At 47.0% G+C, this 25,925-nt stretch overlaps 2 protein-coding genes across 4 annotated transcripts in view; both read left to right on the top strand.

The window, feature by feature from the left end:
* Positions 1 to 22,481, top strand: part of PRDM11 (PR/SET domain 11) — a 41,309-nt gene extending 18,828 nt beyond the window's left edge. For 2 of the 3 annotated variants that reach the window (XM_030452029.1, XM_030452028.1), the window contains exons 6-8: positions 15,553 to 15,740; positions 18,811 to 19,461; positions 20,284 to 22,481. In XM_030452029.1, coding sequence (XP_030307889.1) covers positions 15,553 to 15,740; positions 18,811 to 19,461; positions 20,284 to 22,448 — 3,004 coding nt within the window. In that variant the 3' untranslated portion in view covers positions 22,449 to 22,481. The remainder of the gene's footprint in view (positions 1 to 15,552; positions 15,741 to 18,810; positions 19,462 to 20,283) is intronic. The other variant, XM_030452030.1, reaches the window with a different exon arrangement.
* On the top strand, positions 6,323 to 11,585 carry LOC115598440 (myb-related transcription factor, partner of profilin-like). The gene is made up of 2 exons (XM_030452031.1): positions 6,323 to 6,884; positions 8,583 to 11,585. Exons 1-2 carry the CDS (start codon positions 6,449 to 6,451, stop codon positions 9,167 to 9,169), a joined length of 1,023 nt encoding a protein of 340 aa, XP_030307891.1. The 5' UTR covers positions 6,323 to 6,448; the 3' UTR covers positions 9,170 to 11,585.
* Positions 22,482 to 25,925: the final 3,444 nt, after the last annotated feature.

Genomic DNA, 25,925 nt, shown 5'->3' with positions numbered 1-25,925 from the left:
CAGAAAAGAAAGCCAGAACACCACAGCACCTTAAGGGTGTGTTTTGTGCTCTTTCGTACCTCACTGTGTTGAAAATCCTTTGGAGTCAGATCCACTGAAATGGACTAAAACAAGGGTGTGTGTATGGAGAATGGCTGTTTTCTGGAATGAGAACAAATGGTAAAAATAATCCTATTTATCCACTCTTAAAAATGCTGACAGAGCTCACTCCATTTTAATTTTTTTTTACTTTATGTTCAAATATTTGCATTGTCCCCAGAGTAACATTTGATTCTATTTGAGTTTCTTAGGGGTTTTTGTTTTTTATGTTTTTGTCCTTTCCAACTAGACAGGCTTTGAAAGAGGTGCTCCTTTTGTTTTCTTTCTGGATTTCACTTGAAGCATTACCTTGGTGGTGGCTGCCATCGGTAGTTCCCAGTTTTACTGTGTTAGGAGAAACATGGAGTGGGAGTTGCTGCAGCTTCCAGCACCGAAATGCTGTGTGTGCCTCTGCTCCCTCTGCTGGCCCCGGGGCTCAGAACCCAAATACCAATCGGTACTGAACCAGGAGGAGTGGGGTTGGCTCTGGTTTGGACATGGGGATCATGTTTCCCAGTGATGCTTCAAGCTCTGGCATGTATCTGCAAAATGTAGGTCACTCTTGCAGCCTTCTGAGGTGGAGGCAAAACACATCAAGTTCTTGGTTCTGATGGTGGGATATACTGGGGTTTATTCCACACTGCTCTCAGGTGTGAATTTTAGCAGCAGTTGTTGTCAAGGAGGCATTAAAGCAGTGTGGGAATGAGCTGCTTTGGTGGTGGGCTGCTTGTCCAGAATTTTTAGTTGTCACTCAGGAAGGGAAGAGAGAGTGTGAAGTACAGGTAGATGTGAGGCTGACTCAGCTGGTCCAGTCTGGTTGCACCACTTCTGCTCTTCACATGGATGGTAGCTGTTCTGGCACTTGCATTCAGAAAGTTCTGCAGAGGATCCCATTTTTCTGTAGGAATTCCAGCTGTTACAGTTTGTCACTATTGGATGAGAGAAAACACTAGACCTGAGCTGGGGCTGGAGTTGTCACTCCAAAAAGAAGCAGTAGCACAGTTGACAAGTAGGCAGGGGGACATTTACCTTGAAGTAACGAATGTAGAGTTCAAAAATCAGTGAGATTTTTCTGCTTAGATCCAGATCTCCATCTGATCTGGATGACTAGGGGAAGGAAAACAGTCTTGGAAAGCAAAAACCCTCTGACAAACTTCCTGCTGACTTGAACATAAGCTTGATGTCTGGATGTAAATGGGCACTGCTTGTTGTCCCAGCACCAAAGAACAGAATGTTCTTGTCTGAACCTTCATTTGCCATAGTTAAGTCTCAGCCCAAGTGGGTCTGCACCATTCAGCCTTGAAAGGCAAGGGGGTGATGGTTTTGTGGAAAGGGGATGTTTGCAACTCTTCTGGGGAAGAAAGGGTGTATCAAAGGACTTGTGCGGGCTGTGCCAGCCTTTACTGATCTTTCTGGTTTTATTCTTGAAAATCTTTTCTAATAGCAGTGTTATGGATGCTGAAGTGACAGTAATGGTCCTCCCAAAGTCTTGATTTGGTTTGTTAGCAGTTCTGAGGTGCACCCCATAGACTGTTCCAGGACATCTCCTTTCCTGGAGATGACCCCCAGAACCTGTGCTCTCAGGACACTGCAGACAGCACTCTCTTTGTTTTTCAGATGGTGCTCTTTGCCATCACTCACAGCTGGAGTGCTTTGCAAAGCAGATCTACTCACCCTCTGGGTAGGTGGGTATGGCATGGGAAGGGCAGCTCAGGCTGACTCCTCTCTTCTTGTAGATCTGGCTGTTGTTTTTGTTGTTTGACTGCCACATCTGAGTCCATTTTCATGTTCCCACTCAGGAAAATTTGTACACTGCAGCGTTTGCTGGTTTAATTTCAAAGGGCAGTGGATGTCAGGGAGACATGCTACATGCTACATGAAGTGTAGCATGGCAATAGTACCATCCTCTTACTCTTTCCCTCTTCAGTCAGTCAGTCAATACAGACTCTTGATGCTTTGGAGCATCCTCAGGTGCCTGCTGGCACAAGAATAACTCCCCCTTCATCAACAACAGTGCTGTTGTTTCCAATACCTTAAGAAACTCCATGGCTTTGACTTCCAGTGGTGTGTGCAAACCTCCTCCTCTGCTTTTATTTTTCTGGGGGCTGAGGGTGTCCAGTTAGCACAGAAAACCTCCAGCAAAATTGGTGCTTTCTTGGACCCAAGCCATAAAACTGCTGATGGGAGTTCTTGGGGCTTCTGAAGGATTACACAGGGCCAGCTGGTTTTTTGTGGCTACTTCTGAGGAAATGCTGTTGTTCATTTGTTGGAGGCCTCTTCAAAAAGAAGCAAAAAGGATCTGACTAGAAAATGAAAGTAATTCAGAAAGTCCAGAAAACATTCCTCTGTGTTTGTATCAGTTGGCCCAGACTGAGGTGCAGGATAGATGAAGTACTGGCAAACTGGTGGTGTTTAGCTGAATTATTGGAGTGAAGAGCATCATGTGTGGGGTTTCCAGCATCTATAGTCCATGTCCCTTCTTACATGTGTGCACCTGAGTTCTCAGGCTTTTGGCACAAGTGAAATTAATCCCTTCCCTCACAGCCCACATGAAAAGGCTGGTGCAAAACTTTCCTCACTTAGTTCTCCTTTGCCTTCCTCTCTGCTCCCTTTCCCCTACAAACATAGGAACAAGGAGGTCACAGGGAAGGAGGCTGTCCTGAAAGTCTTCTGTACCTCCCTGTAATGGAGAGCTCTGCCATTTGATATCCATACAATAACAGAGCTTGGAAGGGAGCTCTGGCCAGATGCTCCAACAGCCCATTCAAAGCCAGGACCAGCTTAGATCTGTAGATCATTTAAGTACTGAGCTGCTGTTTTGGCTTTACAGGGCCTTTTAATTTATTCATTTTTAAGTCAAGGTTACTGTGTCTTCCCATGTGTTCAGGGAGGCTAAAAGCCATCAGCACAGGTAATTTTGCTGAACTTCATAAACTGGCCTCTGTTACCTTGCAGCAAGTGGAGCAAATACTCTTATTTGTGAAATTGAAACAAAGCAAAGGGATCCTAAACTACTCCAGGACTGTGGTCTCTGTAAAAAAACTGCTTCAGACCCCTAGGAAAAATTATATGATTGTCTTAGAGACCAAGAGAAGGGGAGCTGGTTGGTGCCTTGTGAGGTGATCATTGTTCATCACAAATGTTTTTAAAGGAATAGTTGTGCTGTCTCACACTTTCAGATTGACCTGGGTTGAGGTGTGAATTCACAACCTCAACAGTGGGGGCTTCTCTGGAGGTGAATAAAACCCACACAGCATCACTGGAGAGATAAATCTGAAGGTCAGTGACTACTCCTAGGGACATACTGCAAGCTGGAGGAAACACATGGGGGGAAAAAAGATCTCCCTGACAGTAATACTGTCTGCATTTTTATAAGGAGGATGTTAATGTGCCTGCTGGGATCCTAACGTTAATTGAATTCATGATTAAAACTGGCCAGAACTCGTTAAATCTTTGCCTGGTGAGTTTGCTACTGGAATACTTAAGTTCACTTAAATAGTTTTGACCCAAGTAATGCTGGAGCAGATGAGTGGAAAACCTGAAATCTGAAGAATATTGAGGTCTACCACAAGTTGTCCTAAGTGCACTTGATGGGATTCCTCCTATCAAGGAGCAAAAATGGCTTTAATTCTCCCTGGGCACAGCTTTGCTGGGGACAGCAGCAATAGGTTCAGCAGGGAAGAGGGCGTGCAGGTTTCCTGACCTCACCAGCATCTCTGAGCAGTTCTGGAGAGACTTCTGTAAGCTCACCCCTCTCCAGGGACACTGTAGAACACAGTTTCTTATTTTTCCCCAGAGGAGCTTGTGGGTCAAGGTTTGTTTCCACCACATGGAGGCACTGCTGGTACTGTGCTGCACACAGTATACACAAAACACAGTTTTACTGAATATGATAAAAATCAAACTGTAAACGTTCCCTTGCTCAGTGCCTTTTCCTTTCTTCCAGTGCTCTGCTGGGAGAACTCATTTTTCCTTTGGAGTTGGTTTGTTTGTTGTTTCTGGGGGGTTTTTTTGAGGTTAGTGTAGCAAAGTACTTTGCTGGTGCTCCATCATTTCACTGCCATCTTCCCAAAGCATTCCTTGTGGCCCTCCAGAAACGAAGCTTCACCAAAACAGCATCTTCAGGATGCATCTCTGTTTGTCCCAGTGAAATACATTGGTGCACTTACCTCCCAGTTCTCCCTGTGTGTGGCCTGGATTTGAGCAGCATCTCCTGCTGGTTTTCCAGCTTTATCCGAGGTTAACAGAGACTGTTAACCCCAGCAGTGTCAGATTGGTTAAGCAGCAGTGGCATGGCACTACAGAGAACCTGGAATGCCATCTGACAGGGTTCACACTCTGCCTCTCCAGGTTTTTTTCTTGGTCTGCAGCCAGCAAGCACCTTTCACACGAGTGTGTCCCCAAACCTTCTCTTCTGCTGTGTCATGGCAGCTCTGGAAGGCACCCTGGCTCTAAGGAGGTGCCAGTGGTGCCATCCCTAACGTGGTGCAAGTGGGAAAAATGCTGAGGCCTCTCCTTACACCAAACACCAATTTTGCAGAATTTTTGGGGCTGCTAAAGTCTGCCTGTGAGAGGCAGGGCATTCAGCTGGGACTCTAGGATTAAACGTCATTTCTTCTGAGCCATCCCATCCAGAGTTTATCCCCATAATGTTGCAAAGAGGCTTACATTAGGTCCCAAATTAAATGAAACCAAAAGTGTTATCTAGTAGTAATAGCATATTTGGTTTCATTTAACTTGGTAGAAAAATAACTAGAAAGAAAATTGATGTCTGGATGTAAATGGGCAATAGGCCCATTTACTTTCTGTGGTATCACTTCAGAGTTACAGCTGTGTGGTGTCCTAACCATTAAGATGTCCTATTTCTTGTATGCTACATCTTAATATCCTTTCTAAACATTAATTTTGTAGTGTTGTAGTGATAATTTTGGGGGGGCAGTTTATAATAACATTGAAGTCTTCTACCTCAGATGAATGTTGTGTTCTCTGCTGGTGCAGATTTCTATTTGAGAACTTTCAAAATATTAAGAAAGTATTAAGAACTACATGACAGGACCACCAGAAAGGTTGAACTCTTCGAAGAAGAGTTCCCAGCATCCCTGTCTTTAATTGTTTGTAGATGTATAAAAGTCTTTTGTAAGAACAACCATTTTGGGATTTCACTTCACTCTGTTACAATTCAAACCCAGGCATACTCTAAGTTTTCCTTGCAGTTCTGCTCCTCCATGGCCTCTGATCCCTTCCATGCTGTTCTGTGTGCTTATACACAAATGGACATTGCTCAGGCTGGAGATTATTCTCCTGCCCACAATCTCACCTTGGTGATGTGCAGCCCTGCATGCTCCCATGGTCTGTTTTCTCCTTCCCTATGGAATAGCTCTGCCACTGCCTCGTTCTTTCCCCTCGGTGAAAAGCCATACTGAGGACTGATGTTTTATTTATTTTTAAAGTTTCCTTCAACTGTCTGGAAAAGAATAATGCCCCTTCCCTTTGGACTAAACTGCTTTTTCTCAGGGTGGCTGCCTCTTCTTCTCAATGGACTGAGGCCACAGGTTGTTCATTTGAAGGGCCAGAAGCTGGGTGCAGGCTCCTGTCAGCAGCAGTGACAGCAAAGCCTTGCCAGGAAAAACAAGTGGGTGGCCTCATTTCTTTTGAGAACAATGGGAAAGAGCAACCATTTTTGGGTGAAAAGAAGAGCTTGCTGTGCAGCAGATGAATGTTGGGTGCGCAGTACCCCCAGTGTTTGAAGAAAAGACTTTTCCTTAGGAAAAGCGAGTGGCAGAAATTGCCCTGTGAGTTGAGTTGAAATCTTTCCTCCCTTGAAAAAAAACAAGCAGTTTGGTGCAGCCTCTGCCTGACATCCTACAGGTTGCAACAGAAAGGGTGGTGTGAAAGTTCCCGTTGTGTGTTGTGCCAGGGGGAACAGTAAGATACGTTTCAGGCCTCTAAAGTTCCTCAAGAACCCACTTTCAAGCAGTTTCACCTTAGAAGCTTGTTCCTCAATGTGATTATGAGTTTTTGTGATTCTTCTCCATGCACAAACTGGCAGGAGATGTGAGGCTGTACTGTTTTTTCTTATACCTAAGCCAGGGCATGGGGCAAAGTGTAAGAATTTCATTTTTAACTGTGAAGCTCCTTCACACTGGTGTCACTTGGTGTGGTTTTCTTCCTAAGCTTGCAAATTGCCCCTTAAAAACAAAGTGGCTGTCTTTTCCTGGTGCCATTGAGAAAACTGAGAGGTTATTGTGGGTGGGGGGGAGCTGGATCCCACCAAACTCCTCTGCTCCCGTGCTACACAGTGCTACCCAAGTGGTTGGATGCAGGGGGATGCTTTGCGCTGATTTCCTTTCACCCAATTGTGCTTTGTGGGATGTTCAACCCAAGGAACATGGCTGAACGAAAGAGGAAGCCCAAGTTTTCCAAAGAAGAACTGGACATTCTGGTCACGGAGGTGACCCGAAACGAAGCCATGCTGTTTGGGAGGGAGACAGCGCGCCTGTCCCACGCTGACAGGGATAAGATCTGGGAAGCCATAGCCAGGCAGATCACATCAGTCAGCCGGGTTCCCAGGTCTGTAAAAGACATTAAACACAGATGGGACGACATGAAGAGAAGGACCAAGGACAAACTGGCATTCATGCAGAGGTCCCTCTCCAGCCCCAGCAGCACGGGGCGGCCCTCGGCCATCGTTCTGACCGCCCGCGAGAGAGCCGTGGAGCTGCATTCCTCACGCCAGATGCAGAGAGCATCCAGAGAGAGATTCCAGAGAGCAGATCTGGACGTGGTTGACAGCCTGTCAACGAGCTGTAAGTATCCATGCCTTAACACCTCTTTGTCTTATGCTTGCATTTTTCTCAGTTTGACACCAGGAGAGCCTTGGGTGTGTTGTGAGATGCTGGGTGGCCTTGTCAAGCGGGTCCTTACTGCCGTGTTTGGTTTCAAGTCCGCTTGCTCTGGTGACTGTGGGGGTGTTGGAATGGATTGGGGAAAAGCTGTCTCCAAGTTAAGATCATCTTCTTGATCTGTTTATCTAGGCCTTTTTCTTCCTGTCTTCTAAGTACAGGGATTCTTCGGGTTCCACTTTCTTAGTGGATGAGAAGTCTGAAAATCCTACAAGTGAGGGAACATCTGTAGTAGAAACGCGACTACATCCAGTCTGTGAAAAAGTGTTTGTAAAGAGTTAGGAGTTCTTCATCTTGCATGCACCCCGATGAAACAGCAGGACTGTCAGGCTGAGAATCATGTGTCAGGCACTAACTTATCACTGCATGGTAACCATCTTCCAGTGGTCGCTGGTATTGATGCTCTGAGGCCAAGCCCTTAGCGATTCCTCACTGGTGGTCTGAATGCTCAGCACAAGGGCTGTGAAAAAGGTAGATGATAACAGCTCCCTTCTTCACTGTTTTGTAAGGAACTACTGGCCCTGCTTTCCAAGATAATTCTCTTACACCACAGTTCTCAGCCACCTTCCTGTGCTGAACCACAAGCTGCTTTTTGCAGGTTCTTTCCTCAGATGCATGCACTCTTGTGTGGAGGTGCAACTTCCTGGTCAGTGAACTTTTAGGGATATAAAGGAGAGAAAGAGGGGATAACTTCCTGGGAACTGGGCCAACTAACACTTCACAGGTGGCACTTGCCTGCCACATTTGGTCTTATGTCATATCTGCAGTGATGTTAGTGGGAAAGGAAGGACAAAAGTCATCAGGAAGTGACAAAGTGGGACTTGGGCATTCTTTGCATCTCTCTTGGAAACCAGTTGTGCTGCTTCAGAAGTAATGAATACAGCATGTGCAAGGAGCTAGTGCAACAAGTGAAGTATCATCTCTTCTTACTCTTGGTGTGTCTGTACCCATCAACTGGCACATCACTAGATATTCAGCAGACTAATGGGAACTTTGCCATGGCATTTTGGTTTGGTTTTGCATCAAGCATACTTTTCTGACTAATTCAGGGTCCTGTTGCTGCTACCCCTGACTGCCTGGTTCATCTTGGTGATGGTGGTGTCTGTGGTACAGACTTTGCAAGCAGCAAATACTATGTCTGCGCTTTTCCCAGCAGAGAGGATGTAAAAAGAATGACATGGGAGCAGGGTTTTGGCATGAGAAACAGAATGTGTTCTGAGACTGAACCAAAGGCCAGGAGCCTTTGTCCCTCCAAAGTGCTGGAGCATTCTAGGTACTTATGGTTTGGGGAAAGGGGAGTCATTGTTACTGTCTGAAATGGGTTGATACATAGTCATGGACAAAGCTGTGTACAGAATACCATGGTAGCTTCAATTCCTCCACAGGTGACTGGGTTTGCCTGCTCTTCAGGCTTCTTATGTCACCCAGCTGCTAATGTTGCAGCAGCACCTGCACACTGAAGTAGCATCAGGAGCTTGTCTCAACTGGCAGTCTGAGGGAGGGGAAAACTCTTTTTCCATGTGCTTTAAAATACCATGAAACAGAAGTCACGAGTTGCGAGGGATTTCACTTGAATAATTTACACTTCCTCTTCTCTTTAAGATGATGAAGATGAGGAGATGCCAGGCACTTCTCGGGAGCACCGCTTCTCGTCGCTGCAGAGGGCCAGTGCAGGAGTCAGCCAGCTTTCTGGGTCCTCCTTCCTCCACCCTTCTTCCTCATCACAGCCCTCAGAAGCTTCCAGCCAAAGGCCAGAACTTCACCGTCCATCCTCACGCCCCACCTCGTCCTGCAGACCCCCACGGCCCTGCACCAGGAGCCCACCCCTCTCCAGCTTCCATCGCCAGCTTCTCCATTCCCACACACAGCAGACAGACCTCTTCAGGCAGTTATGCCAGGAGCTGCTGGCTCTTCACAGAGACATGGCAGACAGCATGAATGTCATCAGCCAGAGGATGGCTGACCTCACCAGCCAGGTTGGCCAAATGTGCCAGACCGTGTCAGAAATCCGTGATGGGGTCCAAGCTTTCCATAGGGTACAGGATTCTAGTGTCACCCAAGGGGCTCCTCCACAAGCAGCTTGCTCAAAACAGCCCCCTGGGATCACTGCAGAGTTTAACCAAAACCCCCCAAAACAGACTGTTCCTGCACGGACTACCAGGTCACGAAAGAGAAAACACCATTTTTAGTCTTCTTCATATAAAGAGAAGAAGAGTTCCCCTTCCTGAGCTGCTGCGTGCCTCTTCCATGTGTATCAGTGCTCTGTGGGGAAGGTCAGCAGCCACCCCAGCCTCTCCATCCCCCTCTAGCTAACAGGGCAGTATGAATTATTGCAGCTGAATAGTAGGGCTGGCCATCTGCAGTGGCAAAGAGGAATCTCGAATCTTACAGAGCTTGAGATGTAGAACATCTCTCTGTTCATGAAGATTAGGAGTTCTCATGATCTTCCCCATGCTTTGAACCCACTATAAGCTTAAGAAATGCAATAGGAATCATTCTCTTGATCTCTTCTCATGCCTGTGAAACCATATTTACTGAGACACTGTACTACAGAGCTCCCTTGGCAGTCAACCCACAGATTTACCCTACTGCTCCCTTCCCATCATCTTCCTGCAGATTGCAGCGTGCACTGGGCAGGGATACATCCTTATGGCTCTGAAGCCTCTTCCTGCTCATTATTTTTGTCTTGCCTTCAGCAATAATGGACAGTCCAGGGCTTGCTGTGAAATACAAGGAGATTTGGGGAGAGGGGCATAAAAGCAGAGCTTGTGCAGGGAAGGAGGCACAACAAGGACAGGACAGGTCTGAGCACTGTGTAGTTTTAGGCTACTGAGAAGGGCTGCTATGGCATGTGCCTGGATCCTGCACTATCGTGCACTTCTATCAAAGCGTTCAGTCTTCTTCTGCTCCTGTCAGAAACCCCTAACCTGCCCTTCACTATTGTAGTTACAATAGAATTACTTCATAATATGAAAACATTTAAACATAAGTTGTTTAAATGTTAAAATGTTAAAACATTGTATTGCTATTATTTTCTCACCTTAGCATCTTCAGTTTTGAATCACTTCACCCTCTTCAAAATGTGAGAGATTGCAGGGAAACGATGAAAGATGCAGGGCCTGCTTCTGAAAACCAGTTTGGTTGTGTATCACTCTTAATTCTGTCAACCTCAGTACAGCTACTGTGCAGTTAGGGTGATTTAGGGTGGGATCTGTACTCTGGTCTATCACAAAGAATTTACAATCTAAATTCACATCTATATACGTTAAAATCTTAGACGTGTTGGTTTTGTAGTGCTTTCTTTCCCCATGCAGATGCAGGAAGAGCTGTACTTCCATTACAGCATTTCCATTGCTTTAGTGCTGCATGAAGTTCCCATGTAAAAACCCCGATTCTGAAACTGGGCTTCAGCAATGTCACCTCAGGTGGTGGTAACCTCTGTGGCAGGTTTTTTACAAAACCTTTGCCTTCTCCTTCATTTGCACATCTGCACCTATCATGCTGCCCCCATCCCTGGAAAAACCTGGGCTGTTATCATAATATTCTTCAGGAGGGAAAAGGGCTGAGGTGTTACCCACACACAGCTTGCTGCTACTCTCCAGAATGTCCTGTTCTGTGTGGAGGTGGGCAAATTAAAAAATTTCAAGCCAATGTAAATGTGCATCATCATGCCATGTCTGGTCTTTGGGCTTGACCAAAAAGCTGTATAATTCAGCAGGATGTGAATGTAGGCAACACAGCATCACAGAAGATTGGCATGTTCTATGTGATCATCAAGGATCTTCTTGATGTCTGGCCTGGCCTTTGAAGTGTAGAGCACTTGCTTCTCTTCTGAAAGGTTCAGTGAATGTCTCTTGTGTCAGGCTTACCTGACATGCTTTTCTTTTTTCTCTTCTTATTAAATATTCTGTGATTCTAATTCAGATAATTTATTTTTAGCCATGCCTTTGCACAAGCAAGGAGAAAAACCTCCTTTCTGAGGAATGGCCCATGCTGGTTTCATGCAGAGAACATTCCTTGTGCTGGTGCCAGACCAGGGCAGTACTTGTTCACTTTCCTCTGAGGATGTTGTTTTACTTCTGTTGTAACATTTGTGTTCTGCAAAAGTCACATTCTCTCTTCAGTTGAAGAGAGTGGAAATCTGGTAGAAGTGGATCCAATGAATTGCAGAGAACTGAAAAAATGGAGATAATGTTTTTAAAGGCTTTCTGAGTCAATATAGTGCTGCTGCTACTACATATTAGAAGTAGTATTTTATATTTTTATATTCTTTGGTCCCTGCTGATGTTTTCCCATGGATATACTTGATAGGATTAGCTCCTCTGATGTTGTGCAGGGAGATTCTTTCAGGTCTGCAGAGGACACTCCCACAGATGCTGGGCACTGGAGGGAGTTGGCATCCTCTCTGCGATCAGGTTGCCCACACAAATGCATTTAGAGAGAGAATCCTGGTACAGGATTAAGGCTCAGCCTTAAACACAACCCCCAGAAGGCTGGGCTCTGCTCAGGAGAAAGGACCTTGTAATGTAAACTGCCTGATGTCTCCCCCAGCTTCCTCTGTGCACTGTTACAGATTGGCCCAGATCTGGGGACATATCTCTGGCCTTGTGTAGACCCCTGGGTGGTGTGGCTTTTCTGTACTGGCTCACAAGGGTTACTTTTTCCTGCTGCCATCATTTAACTGGCTCTTGAAGTAAGTGCCCATGTCAAAGCAAACTGCTGTGCTCGACCCCGGTATCCCCGTGTCTTGTATACGCTGAAAAAAAACCCCCTCTCTTTAAAAAGTATTTTTGTTAAAAACTCAATAAATACCAAACACTTTTAACACAGCTGCTGTTGAGTCATTTGTTTCTCTTGTACAATTTCTGACCTGAACTGGTACCAAACCTGTCAGAGGTGCCAGCTCTCCTGGAGGCACTCACTGTGGGAGAGCTCGAGGCAAGGTTTGTGGGCACTCTGTGGCATCTCCTGGGCTGGGGGCAGCTCTCTTGCACAGGATCTCCTGCCTTGGCTCTGGGCCACCTGGCTTTCATCTGAGACAGCCCAGTGGCCCTTCCCTGCAGGCACTGGAGCACCCAGGGGGCAGCTGGAGGGTAGGCAGGGGCCTGAGCCTTCCTCCACTTGTGGGGTTCTCGTCCCTTCTTGCTGTCTCTTCTGGCTGCTTTGCTCCCCTCATGAGCTGGAATGGTTCCAGCTACCAAAAAAAAAACCAAAAACCTTGACCTTTTTTGGGGTCATCCCCAAACTTAAAAATTTGGTGTCCTGAGTTGGCTGTCACTTAGAAAAAAAGGAAGACAAGGATGTTTGTTTTGCTGCGAGCTAGAGAGACTATGGGAAAGGTGTCCCTGTGGAGCAAGGACCTGTGCCTCCACCAGCCATGGGATTGCTTCTTTCCATAAGAGCTGCAGATGGGTCATAGATGGTCTGTGTTGGTGCAATGGCTGCTCTTGAGTGGCCTGGCCAGGATCTGTGGTATTCTTGAGCCTGGCTCGTCCCAGGGACCGAGCAGGGCACAAAATGACCCATTTGCAGCTGGTAGCAATGCCTGTCTGCAGGATTGGGAAAACTCTGGGTGCCTGGGCCTGCCCTAATGGCAGTCCCAACCCCATACTTCCCCTGGGACTGGCAGTCCCTTGGAAAACCCTCTGTGCACGAGAGCCCATGCCTTATAGCCTGGCTGTGCCTCTCCTGGGCATCTCAAACCAAGGTACCCCTCTTGCATCCTTTCATCTTGAGTGTTTGGCATCAGGGGGGGAGTTGGCCACTTCCCAGCCAACTTCCCAGGAAGGATTGCTCAGGACACGAGAGTTTCATCCTTGGGAAGTCATGTTGGTGAAGGCAGACTGGTGACACCTCTCCTGTCCTCTTCTCAGCAGGCAGCTCCTGCCCTGCCAGGCTGAGCAGGCTGAGTGGCTTCCTCTGTCCTCAGGAAAGCACCTGCCTCTAACACGTGGTGTACAGCAGCACAAGGTGTCTTAGACTGACAGGAATTGGGATTTTATGCAGAACTTCATAACCTGTGTCATTTGTACCCCTGGGCTCACTAGAGCAGCACTGGTTCAAAAAGTTCATTTATGTGGGTGATCTCATCCCTATTTTCCTGACCTCAGGGAGGCATCTCAGCTGCAAAGGTTTCTCTCTCAGAGCATGACCGAGTTCCTAGCAGCCAGCAGCTGTGAAGAAACATGTTTGTGACTGGATTATTCCACAACTCACTTGCTAAGGGTGTTCTGCCTGCCTCCTGGCAGTGAAATCCCAGCTGCAGGGTGCTGGCTGGGAGGAGGCAGGCTGGCAGTGCTGCAGGGCTGCAGCAGGACTGCAGCTCCCACCACCCAGCCTGCCTTCTGGTCCCAGCTCCTTGTCACAGCCAGAGCCACAGGACAAGGGCAGCAGAGCTGAAGGACACTTTCAGGCAGAAACTTGGAGGGCTTTAGAGGCAGGAGGAGAGCAGCAAAAAAGGAAAAGCACGCTCAAGGTTAATAAAATACTGCATAATAAAAGTGAGCCCTGGTGGGAAGAGTTAAAGGGGCTCTCCCCTTCCTATGCTGTGTTTTAGAGAACTTTCTGAATCTCACTGACAAATGCAGTTGGCTGAGAATGCACCAAACCATCCTGCCACTGCCCCATGAATTCCTCAATGGGTCCTTTATGTTGTATATAAGGAGCTGTGAGTTCAGGGTGATGAATCTTTACAGGTAACCAAACTCCTTTGCAGGGGCAGCCTGGTCTTGTCATTGCTCCAGCTGATGCTTGGGTAGGGGGATTCAGAGCAGCTGCAGGGTCTCTCCTTAGCTGGTACTAGAAAGCATCCTGGCTTTTTTGCTTGGGATTGGGAATCTCCTGTGCAAGGGCATCAGGCTGACCACACCACTGTGTGTTGCATGGCTGGCTGAGTGCCTCATATACCTTCTGTGGAGTGGTTGGTCCAGGCCTCTGTTCCTTCTGCAGTGCACAAACTGATGGTTTAAAAGTTCCTTTGTTTCACGATGAAAAGTAAAATAAGAGTGAACAGAAGCCAACATTCTGCTAATCTTGGCAGTGCCAGAGCCTACTGTTTAAGCAGTTCACAAAGATTGCTGAGCATCCCAGGGAGCACATGTTAAGAAAACCACAGCTGATTGCAGGCACTTGGCACTGTTGTTTGACATTAAAACCCAGAACTGCTGAAGCCCCGGGCAGCCTGAGACACTGCAGGCTTGTGTTCTGTGTTTTGCAGGACGTGACACCAAGTTTGAGGCCTGATGTGTATAGGTTGGTGTGCTCAGATGCAGGTGGGCTTCTGTCTTTTATCTGTGTGTGCACATGGCTGGAGAGGGGGGGCATTCAAGGAAAAAAACTGTCTTTCTAAAGTCAAAAAAAAAAAAAATAAAAGGCTTTCTTTCAAAGAAAAAGTCTTTCTTAAGCCAAAGGATACCTGTGAGCTCTAGAGAAATGCTTGGGCAAGGAATAGTAACAACAGGTGTCAGGGGAGCCACACACTGCTTGCCTTCATTAATATTACTCTGGGAGGGAGTGCTGAATAATAGAGGCAAAGGGCATAAGAGGAGAAGAAGCTTTTAGTTGTGAACTGTTCAGATCTGCTTTTGGGTCTGCATTTGCCATGACAGGGCCTGGGTAGGTGTTGGGTGTTGGGAGCTCATGTTGATTGCAGCTGGATCTGGTGTTACCAAGCCTTTTTCCATGTCCTCTAGAAAGAACATGGGGAGCAAATAATGTGACCCTAGCTATAGATCTGTGTCTTACCAAGTTGCACAGAGGGCCAGTTGTCTGGAATGGGAATGAATGGATTTCTGTTGAGCTGGAATTTATCTGTTTTAAATCAGGGAAACAAAATCTCTGCCTGGAAAGCGATCTTTCTATCAGCACTGTCAGGAGATCCCCACAACATGGTGCTGGACTTTCCTGAGACTTGCAGGGCTATTTTTATGTCACACCCTGCTGAATGCCCAAGTGCATAACTTTCCAGTACAGCACATCCTTGCTTTCTTTTTGGAAAACCAGGAAGTACCCCCATGCACGTTGATGTCCTTGGTTTTGCCCTGAGTATCTCAATTCTGCTCATCTGACAGGAGAGAAGCAAGGAAATCTGCTTTCTGCTAAGAAGGAAGATGGTGATTTTTGGAAAGAGACAGGCAGAAGGGCCCTGACATATTCTGGATACTCCTGAGAGCAAAGGAGGAGGCCCTGAGATGTGAAGTGATGGTGGGCAATCCAGAAGTCCTTGTTTCCATCACTAGGCAAAGAAATTTCTGCCCATGAGAGTCTGTGTCACCATTACTGGCAGAGAAACTCCTCCAGACTGGATGTACATTGCTGTCATCCCTTCCACAGTAGAAATGGGACCCACTGGCTTAGTGTCCCCTGGGTGTCCATGCTTGTTGTCCTTGATCTCTTGCAATTTGCACACCATTACTTCTAACTCCATGCTTTCCAGTCTGGCTGTGTTGGTGGCTCTCTCTGAAGGTCATTCTGGCTTCATCATGGTTGTCATACCGGTGCAAGGGGGGGGAGGGAGGGAGCAGCACAGGAGAAAAGTTTTTGCTTCATGCCTGCCTTGCCATCTTGCCCACAGGTATGTGATCATCTCCAGGGAGGAGAGGGAGCAGAATTTGATGGCTTTCCAGCACAGTGAGAGGATTTATTTCCGTGCCTGCCGTGACATCTGCCCCGGGGAGAAGCTGCGGGTGTGGTACAGTGAGGATTACATGAAGAGGTTGCACAGTATGTCTCAGGAGACCATCAACAGAAATTTCACAAGTGGTGAGTCCTTCTCCCTTCCCACCCTCTTCCCCTGTCCCCTGGGGCTGCCACACTCGTTGGACTGATTGTGGTGGGTGAAGTAGGTGATGGCACAGGCTGCATTTCTAGAAGCAGAGCACCTCTGGGTGGCCCGGATGGATGGGTGTGCGAGAAGAACGTTTGGGATGACTGTCACAGAAATCCTGAATGAAAAATCTGTGCTGTGTTGTGTCGTGTCCTGTGTCGTGTTGTGTCATGTCACGTGTGTGCTGCCAGGGCCTGATGCAAAGTCCAGGGGTCACAGAGCTCCTCTGTCACAAGACCTTCTGAGCTGAAGATCGCCGAGCCAGTGGTCCCACAGACAGGCGTTGTGTTTTCCTTCTGAACGTGCTGCTTTCTCTGGCTCCAGTTTGAGGGAGGAGCTCTGGCTGATTTTGTGTGCATACAGGAGAGATTTCCTTGGTGTGTTTGTATGTCCATTTTCCTCGCTTAATTTATCTCCTCTTTCTTCAGAAAAATAATTTGGGATCAGCGCGACATCAGCTAGAGACTCCTTAGTCTCACAACCTTAGAGTGCATGTACAACGTACAAGAGGCTTTGTACTTGTCAGACTGATTCTTCCCTGGATAAAAATTGTTATCTTAAAAGAGTAGCCATGCCGGAACAAACCCAGCAGTCCTTTAGGTCAGTGTGATGTCAGCAATACAGGAAGCTTTAGAGGAAGGCAAAAATCCTTGATTTCTTAATTCCTCTACACAGTGCTGAGACTTGGAGTTAATTAAGGGTGTTTCTTTCCAGGCAGGGCCTCAGAGAGGCAGCCACACTAAAAATAACTTTCTAATTAAGATTCCCGTGTATATTGTTACACAGCTGCTGTTGCTGCCTTGACTTGGTAAAAGGTGTCTCCTCTTTAATCGTGGGGTGGACAAAATGTCCTGAAAAAGCTGGTTATTCTCCATCACCTTGCAGTTTTTTGCACTTGCAGTGTTACATCTTCATGGCTGTACTTGGGCAATTCCCACTCCAGAATTAACATTGGTGTGAATGTGTTTTTTTCTGATAATGGACATGACTGAGTGGTTAGGTGCAGGCTGCAGTGATTTTGCTGCATCCCATGCTCACATTAGTTGTCCATATGGCTTAGTAGTTTCTGAAAGTATGGCAAGAGAAGGACTATTGCCTTGGAGCAGCTGCTCTGAAAGGGCACTAAGGCTATGAACAAATGTCCTGCCATACAGATACGTCTTTTAGTCGTGGTTTATCATGGTGTCTTGGTTTGTGTGAGCTGAAATGTTAACTCACAGCCTGCTCTGTGCTGCAGACAGGGTCCTGCACTGCTCAGGACCTGCCCTGGCCCACCTTACACTCAGGTAGAGAACCAGAGGGCTGCAGAGAGCATCCTAGAAACCCCCTGATGTCTTGTTGAGCTCATCCTGCAGCATGCTGGGCTCAGCCTGCACTCACAAAAAGAGCTCAGAGACATTGTTAAAATGGAGCATCACTTGGGCCATTGCTGGAGGTATCAGAGCCACAGCTGGGAGGGCACTGGGAGGCGGTCAGGGAGCGGCACCAGAGTTGGTTGAGTCACTTTCTATTTAAAAGGTTTCAAATCCCCTGCAGACAAGCCTGTCGAGTGAAGTGGCACACTTGATTAACTCACAGAAAAACAACATGGTTCCCAGGTTTTGTTTCTGTCAGTAGTTTCTGACCCACCTCATAGTGGAGTTTGGAGCAGCATAAGAGTTCGCCTCGTGACTTCTAGTTTTTCCATAGGGCTAAACCACTTGGTTGGCTGGGGGAAAAAAATCAGTAAAAAGAAGAGAAGAATCCATTCTCTCAATCCCTACCTCTGCTAGTAGTTGTTATAATTCATACGAGGGGAAATACAAAGACAGAGACTCAAAGCTTTTCCCGTAGAAACTCCTGTCGGTGTGTTGAAAAGGAGATCTGTTGTTACAGATTCACTCAAGAAGTGGTTGGGTTTGCCAGCCAGCATCAAAACCCAGTGCAAAATCCCTGCCATTTGGGCCAGCCCTTTCTACGGTGCCTTACTCTAACTGTTTTGAGTCTTGCATCTTTTTTGCATTCTTAGCATTGCTCTCCTTAGAGAGGGAATGGTAGCTTTTGCTCCGTAACTCTTACGAAAGCATGAATACACTTTAAAAGCAAACAAAACCAAAAATCAGCATAAAGCAGCGTCTTGTTTGGGAAGCCATCAATGCTTGAAGTTATTCACAAGATAGAAGAATGATGGAAATTGAGCCAAACCTATCGTCTTTTGAATTCCCAGGTAAGGAAATCTGGCTATTCCCTTTATTTTAAGCAGATTATAATTTGTATGAGGTAGCTTTTGTTTTTTTGTTTTTTTGGTTTTTAATCACTGAATGGCCACACTCTTAGACTCCACTGGGACAAGCTAGACGTCCCATCCTTAGAGGGTATTCACCTTCTGTAGCTCTGCTGACAACAAGTATCTTGGGGTTTAAGAGTTCAAGTTATTTTTAGTTGGAGCATCCTCCAGACAGAACAAGAGCGGTGGGGCTTGCAAACTTTGTGCCTCTCTGTGCACAGACACTGGGGATGTCATGAAATGGTCCAAATCTCTCTCTGCACTGCTGTACACCTGATACCTTTTACCAAGTCAAAACAGACACAGATATTCCAGCCAGCCAGAAGGGCTCTTGGGCTTTGGGCAGTCGGTTCCACTCCGATCAGTTCATTCACCTCCCAGTCATTCACCTCGTAGTCCTCTTCCAGCGCGGGTCGGTTGTACCTTCAGGTTAAAGGAGCTGCCTGTAGTTTCTCTTCTCTTTAAAGTGTGTGGGTCCTACTCGGCTGTGGCTACCCAGGACTGTCTCTGTTTTTGCAGACGTGCCCATTAGCAGGGCTCCTCCTCTCGCGAGCCTCGGTTTCCACTGAGTTGTGTCAGTTCCCTGGTTTGTAATGCAACAATGCAGACCTGCAGGGATTCAGCCTGCTTTTTTTTTTTTTTTTTTTTTTCGTTTGTTTGTTTGTTTTGTTTTGAGTTTTAGATTGAGGGATGTTGCTCGGTTCCCGGTCATAATCCCCACCCCTCGTTTTCCTTTCCAGAAGACAAAATGTTGCTGCGAGAAATGTCAGAAAAGAATGTGGAGAACCAAGAGGATGTGAGGGGACAGCTCCAGCTCACCACCCTAAAGCAAGGAAAGAGCCCCTACAAACGTAGCTGTGACGAGGGGGAATCCCACCCCCAAACAAAGAAAAAAAAGATCGATCTCATCTTCAAAGACGTCCTGGAAGCTTCCCTGGAGTCCGCCAAATTTGAAGAGAATCAGCTAGCAACGAGTACGCCTCTTTCCATCAGAAAAGCATCTAAGTACCAGGCTGAAGACATCTTTGAGAGGTGTGGAAGTGCCATGCAGCACGGCTCACTGAGCCTCAGCAGAAACCTGAGTGAGGGGGAATGGAAGGTCCCCCACGGTTCCTCTTTCAGCTCAGCCAAAGAGATGGGCATTCTGGAAGACGAGGAAGAAGAGCCCCTGTCACTCAAAGCAGACAGCCCCACTGAGCTGTCACTGGCCTCTGCACGGGGCAACTCCCACGAAATCCCCACCACCTCCTTCTGCCCCAACTGCATTCGGCTGAAGAAGAAGATCCGGGAGCTGCAGGCTGAGCTGGACATGCTGAGATCTGGGAAGTTACCCGAGACTCCTGTGCTACCGCCCCAGGTACCCGAGCTCCACGAGTTCTCAGACCCCACAGGTAAGCCTTGCCAAGTAACAGCGTTCTCCAAACCCTGCCTAAGGAGAGTAGTGAGATGCCTGTGTGCTGTGTACCCATCTGAAGTGTTTTGCCCTGAGTTTTCAGGTGAACATGTGGTTCCGTGGAAAGTTCATTGTCAGGTTTTGTGACCAGGTGGGACTGGAGCTGATAAAGCTGTGGGCACAGTGGAAAACACTGGGAAAGACTCTGTATGACAACTTGCTCTATTTGTTGCTGTTGTAATCGATAATGCACTGCCAATAAAAAAGACATTCCATTGCAGACAGTTTGTTTGCTGTATTTTTGATGCCTTTTCTTTCAGCGGAAGCCCCTCCGCAGTGCCTCCTGCGCTACCAAGAAAGTCTGAGTGACTCTGTGGTACCACTGAAATGTGTGCTCTTTGTGTATGAAATGATGTCCTGCTGTGTCCCTTGTTGGAAAGCCCTCTCTGTCCCCTTCAGTGACACACCCGTGTGTCCCTCTCTGAAGATACGTTTCATTTCCTCCAGGAACATGGCTGTCCAACAGCCAGGAAGGGAATATGTGGGTCACTCCATGTATTGTGCAGGTGGCCAGGATGCAGTGTCCTGTCTTGCTGTCCATTGTGGCATGTTGGGGACAATGTTCCCATGGAGAAACGTTGATCTATTTTCCCTTTTATGCCACGATTCAAATCCTAACCATAGCATATTGTGGGCAGGAGCAGGCAGGTTGTGTCCAGTTCATAAGGCAATGCTCTGCTGTCACCAGTAGGATGCTTCTCTAGCTCATCAGCTTTGTATATACCATAATGGGTTTTTTTCCCTCTCTTTTTTCTTACAGCTTCAGAAAGCATCATCTCTGTTCCCACCATCATGGAAGATGATGACCAAGAGGTGGATTCGGCTGATGAATCAGTTTCCAATGACATGATTGCTGCTACAGATGAGCCTTCCAAGATGTCTTCTGCAACGGGCCGGAGGATACGACGCTTTAAGCAAGAGTGGCTTAAAAAGTTTTGGTTTCTGCGGTACTCCCCGACACTGAATGAAATGTGGTGCCACGTCTGCAGGCAGTACACGGTGCAATCCTCTCGGACTTCAGCCTTCATCATTGGCTCAAAGCAGTTCAAGATACACACGATAAAGCTTCACAGCCAGAGCAACCTCCACAAGAAGTGCCTGCAGCTTTACAAGCTCAGGATGCACCCGGAGAAGACAGAAGAGATGTGCCGAAACATGACCCTGCTCTTTAACACAGCCTACCACCTGGCCCTAGAGGGCAGGCCCTACTATGACTTTCGTCCTCTGGCAGAACTACTGAGAAAGTGTGAGCTCAAGGTGGTGGATCAGTACATGAACGAGGGAGACTGCCAGATCTTAATCCACCACATCGCCCGGGCTCTTCGGGAGGACCTGGTGGAACGCATCCGGCAGTCTCCCTTCCTCAGCATCATTCTGGATGGGCAGAGTGATGATTTGTTGGCAGACACCGTCGCGATCTACGTGCAGTACACCAGCAGTGATGGGCCTCCAGCAACTGAGTTCCTCTCTCTTCAGGAGCTGGGCTTTTCTACAACAGACAGTTACCTCCAAGCGTTAGACAGGGCTTTTTCCAGCCTGGGAATACGACTGCAGGATGAGAAGCCAACTATTGGCTTAGGAGTTGACGGTGCTAACATTACTGCCAGCCTAAGAGCCAACTTGTTCATGACAATAAGAAAGACCTTGCCCTGGCTTCTCTGCCTGCCCTTTATGGTGCACAGGCCCCACTTGGAGATTTTGGATGCAATCAGTGGGAAGGAGCTGCCGTGCTTGGAGGAGCTGGAAAACAATTTGAAGCAACTGCTCAGTTTCTATCGTTACTCCCCCCGACTCATGTGCGAGCTGAGGGTCACTGCTGCCACTCTGTGTGAGGAGACTGAGTTCTTGGGGGACATTCGAGCAGTGAAGTGGATCATTGGGGAGCAGAATGTGCTCAATGCTCTAATCAAGGACTACCTTGAGGTTGTGGCCCATCTCAAAGATGTCAGTGGCCAGACCCAAAGGGCAGATGCTTCTGCCATTGCCTTGGCCCTCCTGCAGTTCCTGATGGACTACCAGTCGATTAAACTCATCTACTTCCTGCTGGATGTGATTGCTGTGCTCTCACGCCTCGCCTACGTCTTCCAAGGGGAGTACCTTCTGGTGTCACAGGTGGATGATAAAATAGAGGAGGCCATCCAGGAGATCAGCCGGCTAGCAGACTCTCCTGGGGAGTACCTGCAGGAGTTTGAGGAAAACTTCCGTGAAAGCTTTAACGGCATCGCTGTGAAAAACCTACGGGTGGCTGAAGCCAAATTCCAATCGATCCGAGAAAAGATTTGCCAGAAAACCCAGGTGATCCTAGCCCAAAGGTTCGATTCCCGGAGCCGGACTTTTGTGAAGGCCTGTCAGGTATTTGATCTTGCAGCTTGGCCCAGAAGCACCGATGAGCTCATGAGCTACGGGAAGGAGGATATGGTACAAATATTTGAACACCTGGAGACAGTCCCATCGTTTTCCAGGGAAGTTTGCAGAGAGGGGATGGACACCCGGGGGAGTCTGCTGATGGAGTGGCGAGAACTGAAGGTGGATTATTATACCAAAAACGGTTTTAAAGACTTGCTGAGTCACATTTGTAAATACAAACAGAGGTTCCCCCTCCTCAATAAAGTGGTTCAGATCCTCAAAGTCCTTCCCACCTCATCAGCCTGCTGCGAGAAGGGGCGCACGGCACTGCAGAGAGTGCGCAAAAACAACCGCTCTCGGCTGACGCTGGAGCAGCTCAGTGATCTCCTGACCATCTCCGTTAATGGACCTCCCATTGCCAACTTTGATTGCAAAAGGGCACTGGATAGTTGGTTCGAGGAGAAGTCGGGCAACAGCTACGCTCTGTCAGCTGAAATGCTGAGCAGGATGTCAGCCCTCGAGCAGAAGCCGATGTTGCAGAGCATGGACCACGGCTCTGAGTTTTACCCCGATATTTAGGAAGGAATGCCCTCGGGTCAGAAAGCTGTTGAATTAATTTGGGGGGTTTTAATCTATACTCTAAACTTTGATATATTATATAAAATATATATATATATTATATATATTAAGGAAAAACCCACACTGAAAAATTTAAAAATTAAGACGATGTGCGTCTGATAGAAGCTAAGCAGAATTTTAAAAGATTTGAGACAATGTTTAGACATTTAACTGGTGTCTCCAACCATGGCAGCTGCAGTGTAGGTGGCAACATTTCATTCTGTAGAAGCATGTGCTGGGGCCATACTCTACATGTTCAAACCTAATGATCTATAAGCTAGACGACGGGTCTTTGTCAGCTTCATCTTCCCTCCCAGCAGTTTCCTTTGTATGTGTGTTGTCGGGTTTGTTTGGTTGGGTTTTTTTGTGTTGTGTTGTTTTGGGGTTGTTTGGTTGGGTTCCCCCACCCCCACCCCCACCCCCACTCCCCCTCTCCTCAGTTTTAATCTCTGCCTCTCTTTCTGTTGTTGAGTCCACTTATTGAGCCATTTGAGCCTTTTGTTGACGACGGTCAGATTTATGGTTTCCGACAGAGCATCCCATGCGTTTATGTTGCTCCCAGCCCTTCAGCTCCATCCAGTTCTCTTTGCTTGAGTAGGAGCTATCTTTACTTGCAGAGGTTACTGGCAGGAGGGAAAGGCTGGGGGCATGGTTTTAGGTTTTTCTTCTACTTTAGAAACAAATGCCTCCACTAAACTGTGATGCCCCTTTCTCAGTTCTCACTACTTTTTGGGCTGTAGAGTAACACTTGGCTTTCAGCTCTTTTTATGATAACTGTAGTACCAGTCTATCATGCATATATTATAACATGGTGTCATGTGCAGACTATAAAATAGCAAAATAGAGAAGGCAGGGGGAAATTTTTGCATTTATATTTTTATATTGTAGGAGATAAAATATATATATATATATATATACAACTATTCATTCGAAACCAGGGCTGCTGTGGAAGCTAGACAGCCAATGAGTCAAGAGCCATCTCTGGGCAGAGATTCAAAGGCTTAAAAAATATATTCTAATTTACATTATTTATACTATGTCTTTATAATCCTAGATTGTTGTGGGGCTTTTGTTTTGTTTTGTTTCTTTTTTGGAATGACTGAAAGAAAAACCTGCTGCGGTTTGGTGGCAGGAGCTATCAATGCAAGATTATCTTGGATTATATTCATGTGATGATGTCCTACAAAGGTTCACGTATTCTCTTGTGACCAAGATAACATGTTCCACAGCACAGCAGACTGATGACAGCAGGAAGAAGGGATGCTCTGCTTCTTTCTGTGAAGTACTTCTTTTCTTGAAGAGATGCAGAGTCCAGCTGAAATGTGAAGGGGGGACTTGCACCTTCCATCACAAAGAGATTGTTCTGTCGGCTTGGGGTTCTTCTTTGTTTTATGCTTTTAAAGTAAATGAGCTCCAGGTATTCACACAGTATCACTTCAGGTTAGAAGAGAAAAAAAAATTTTAAAAAAATTAAAAAAAATTAAAAAACAAACAACCAAAAAACTAAAAAACAAACAAACAAAAAAAGAAACCACAAACAAACAAGGTGCAAAAACTCCACAGATGCTAGTGCCTTGCCCTGCTGATGTGGCATGGACAGCACCAACCTGACCAGACCATCGTGGGAGTGAGAACTTGTTGTCCAGAAGGTGTCTGAGGCAACACGTTCTCCCTTCCCAGAGGGATGAGCTTTGTGCCAAGCTGTGTTGTTTGGAAACATGATGGTGGTATCAGCAACACTGAACCTTTCCTTTCTCCTGTTACCCCCCTGCCCTTTGGTCTTGGTGCTAAGATATCTCTAGAACCGTTGCTGCTAGTTGATAGCTTTTCATTTATATAAATATATATATATATATTATATTATTTTATTTTTTAAACTTTTTTTTGTTTGTTTTCAATGGAGATGTAGCATGTTTGGAACCGATCTCTCTTGGAGTCACTTTCACTGCCAGGGTTCACGCACTGTCTTCCCCGGGAAAACACGCACTTCTACCTAGGTCTGTCTCACCTCCTGCTAAACCCCCTTTGCCCTCAGCACAACTTGGCATCCAGTGCTGGCCAGAGGCCTGCAGCCAAGCCCCTACTTACTGGCTCAGCTTTCAGACCCCATGGGAGCAGCTAGTCCAGTGCTGAGAGTTCTGGAAGCATTTCCCCTCTGTCCCTATGGGACCGAGGAGGGACGAAGCCTGCCTGGAGCACTGGTGGTGTCCAGTCCTTGTGTCCTGATTCTGCCTCCTTTGCTGTCAAACGGGGCTCTTAGGCTGGATGGGCTGAGGGGAGAGTAGGATGGACCCTGTGAATGTAGAGGTGAGGGCTGGGCAGGCAGCATACCCTCCGTAGCACTTACTCCCTGTCCCCAACGCCTTACCTCAGGTGGCACGTGCAGCCTTCCTGTGGTCCTCATGGAAACTTCCAGAGCTAGGTCAGGGCATCATGAGTGCAGGGGCATTGATATGCATCACCTACCAAGCAAAAAAAAAAAAAAAGGAAAAAAAAAGGCTTTGTTTGCATTTTTTCTCCTGTCTTTCCCAATCAATGATATGATCAAATTGGCCCCGTTCATCTAGAGGAGCAAAAAAATGAAACTGGAAAACCCTCCACCAGCTCTGCATCCTTGGGCGTTTGTTTGCAAATAAATGACCATAAAATAGGAATCTCTCCACACGAAGGTGCTTGCAGGCCGCCAGGATTCGTGAGTCAGCTTTGCTCTGGGTGCTGCCACCAAACTCGTAGAGCTGCTCCCTGCTGGGGAGTTAGTTGGCAGCCTCCTTTTAGTTAAAATTTGAGGAGATGTAAAAAAAAGAAAAATAAAATCTAGAGTGATTACTGCTCTGACCCAGAGATGGGGCAGGTCAATGTTGGAAGCAAGAGGTAAATTGATGCACCAGAGGGGAATGGGCAGGGAGGGACAGTTCCTTGTCGAGCCTGCACATGGCAGCAGAAGCAGAAGTAACCAAGATCCTTGATGCAAGCTGCTGTGGCTGGTGGAGAGGCTGTAAAAACAGTTTCCCCTCTCCCTTGGTTTTGTTTTTTATTAATTTTTTCTTTCCCTTGATTGACTACATAGCTCTTTGTGGGGGGAAAAGATTCACCTGCCTTCTGTTTGCACCAGTGAAAGCTCTTCAGCAGCTGACTGTCACAGAGGCCCTTCTAAGTGCCTGGCCTAGATGGAGGGATGGGACAGTCCCCAGACACCTTTGCAGGCAGGAACGTAACCCCAGGGCTTGTGCTGAGCCAGCCTGAGAGGCCTGTTTACAACTCCTGCTCTGAGCCTCTTCAGTTTTGCCACTGGAGAGAAGATGGTGCCTTGCCTTGTTGGTGAGGTAAGAGCTGCCAGCAGCTTGTTCAGAAATTGTTCCTTTCATCTGTCACTCCTTTCCTTTGGTTTGTTTTCCAGTCCCGCTCTCATCTACAACATCTTTCACCGGCTGCTCTTAT

This window comes from Calypte anna, chromosome 5A (genome assembly GCF_003957555.1).
Source record: "Calypte anna isolate BGI_N300 chromosome 5A, bCalAnn1_v1.p, whole genome shotgun sequence".
In the NCBI taxonomy this organism is placed as follows: Eukaryota; Metazoa; Chordata; class Aves; order Apodiformes; family Trochilidae; genus Calypte; species Calypte anna.
The sequence above is the reverse complement of the archived record's forward strand: the minus strand, read 5'-3'. Positions and strand labels throughout refer to the sequence as shown.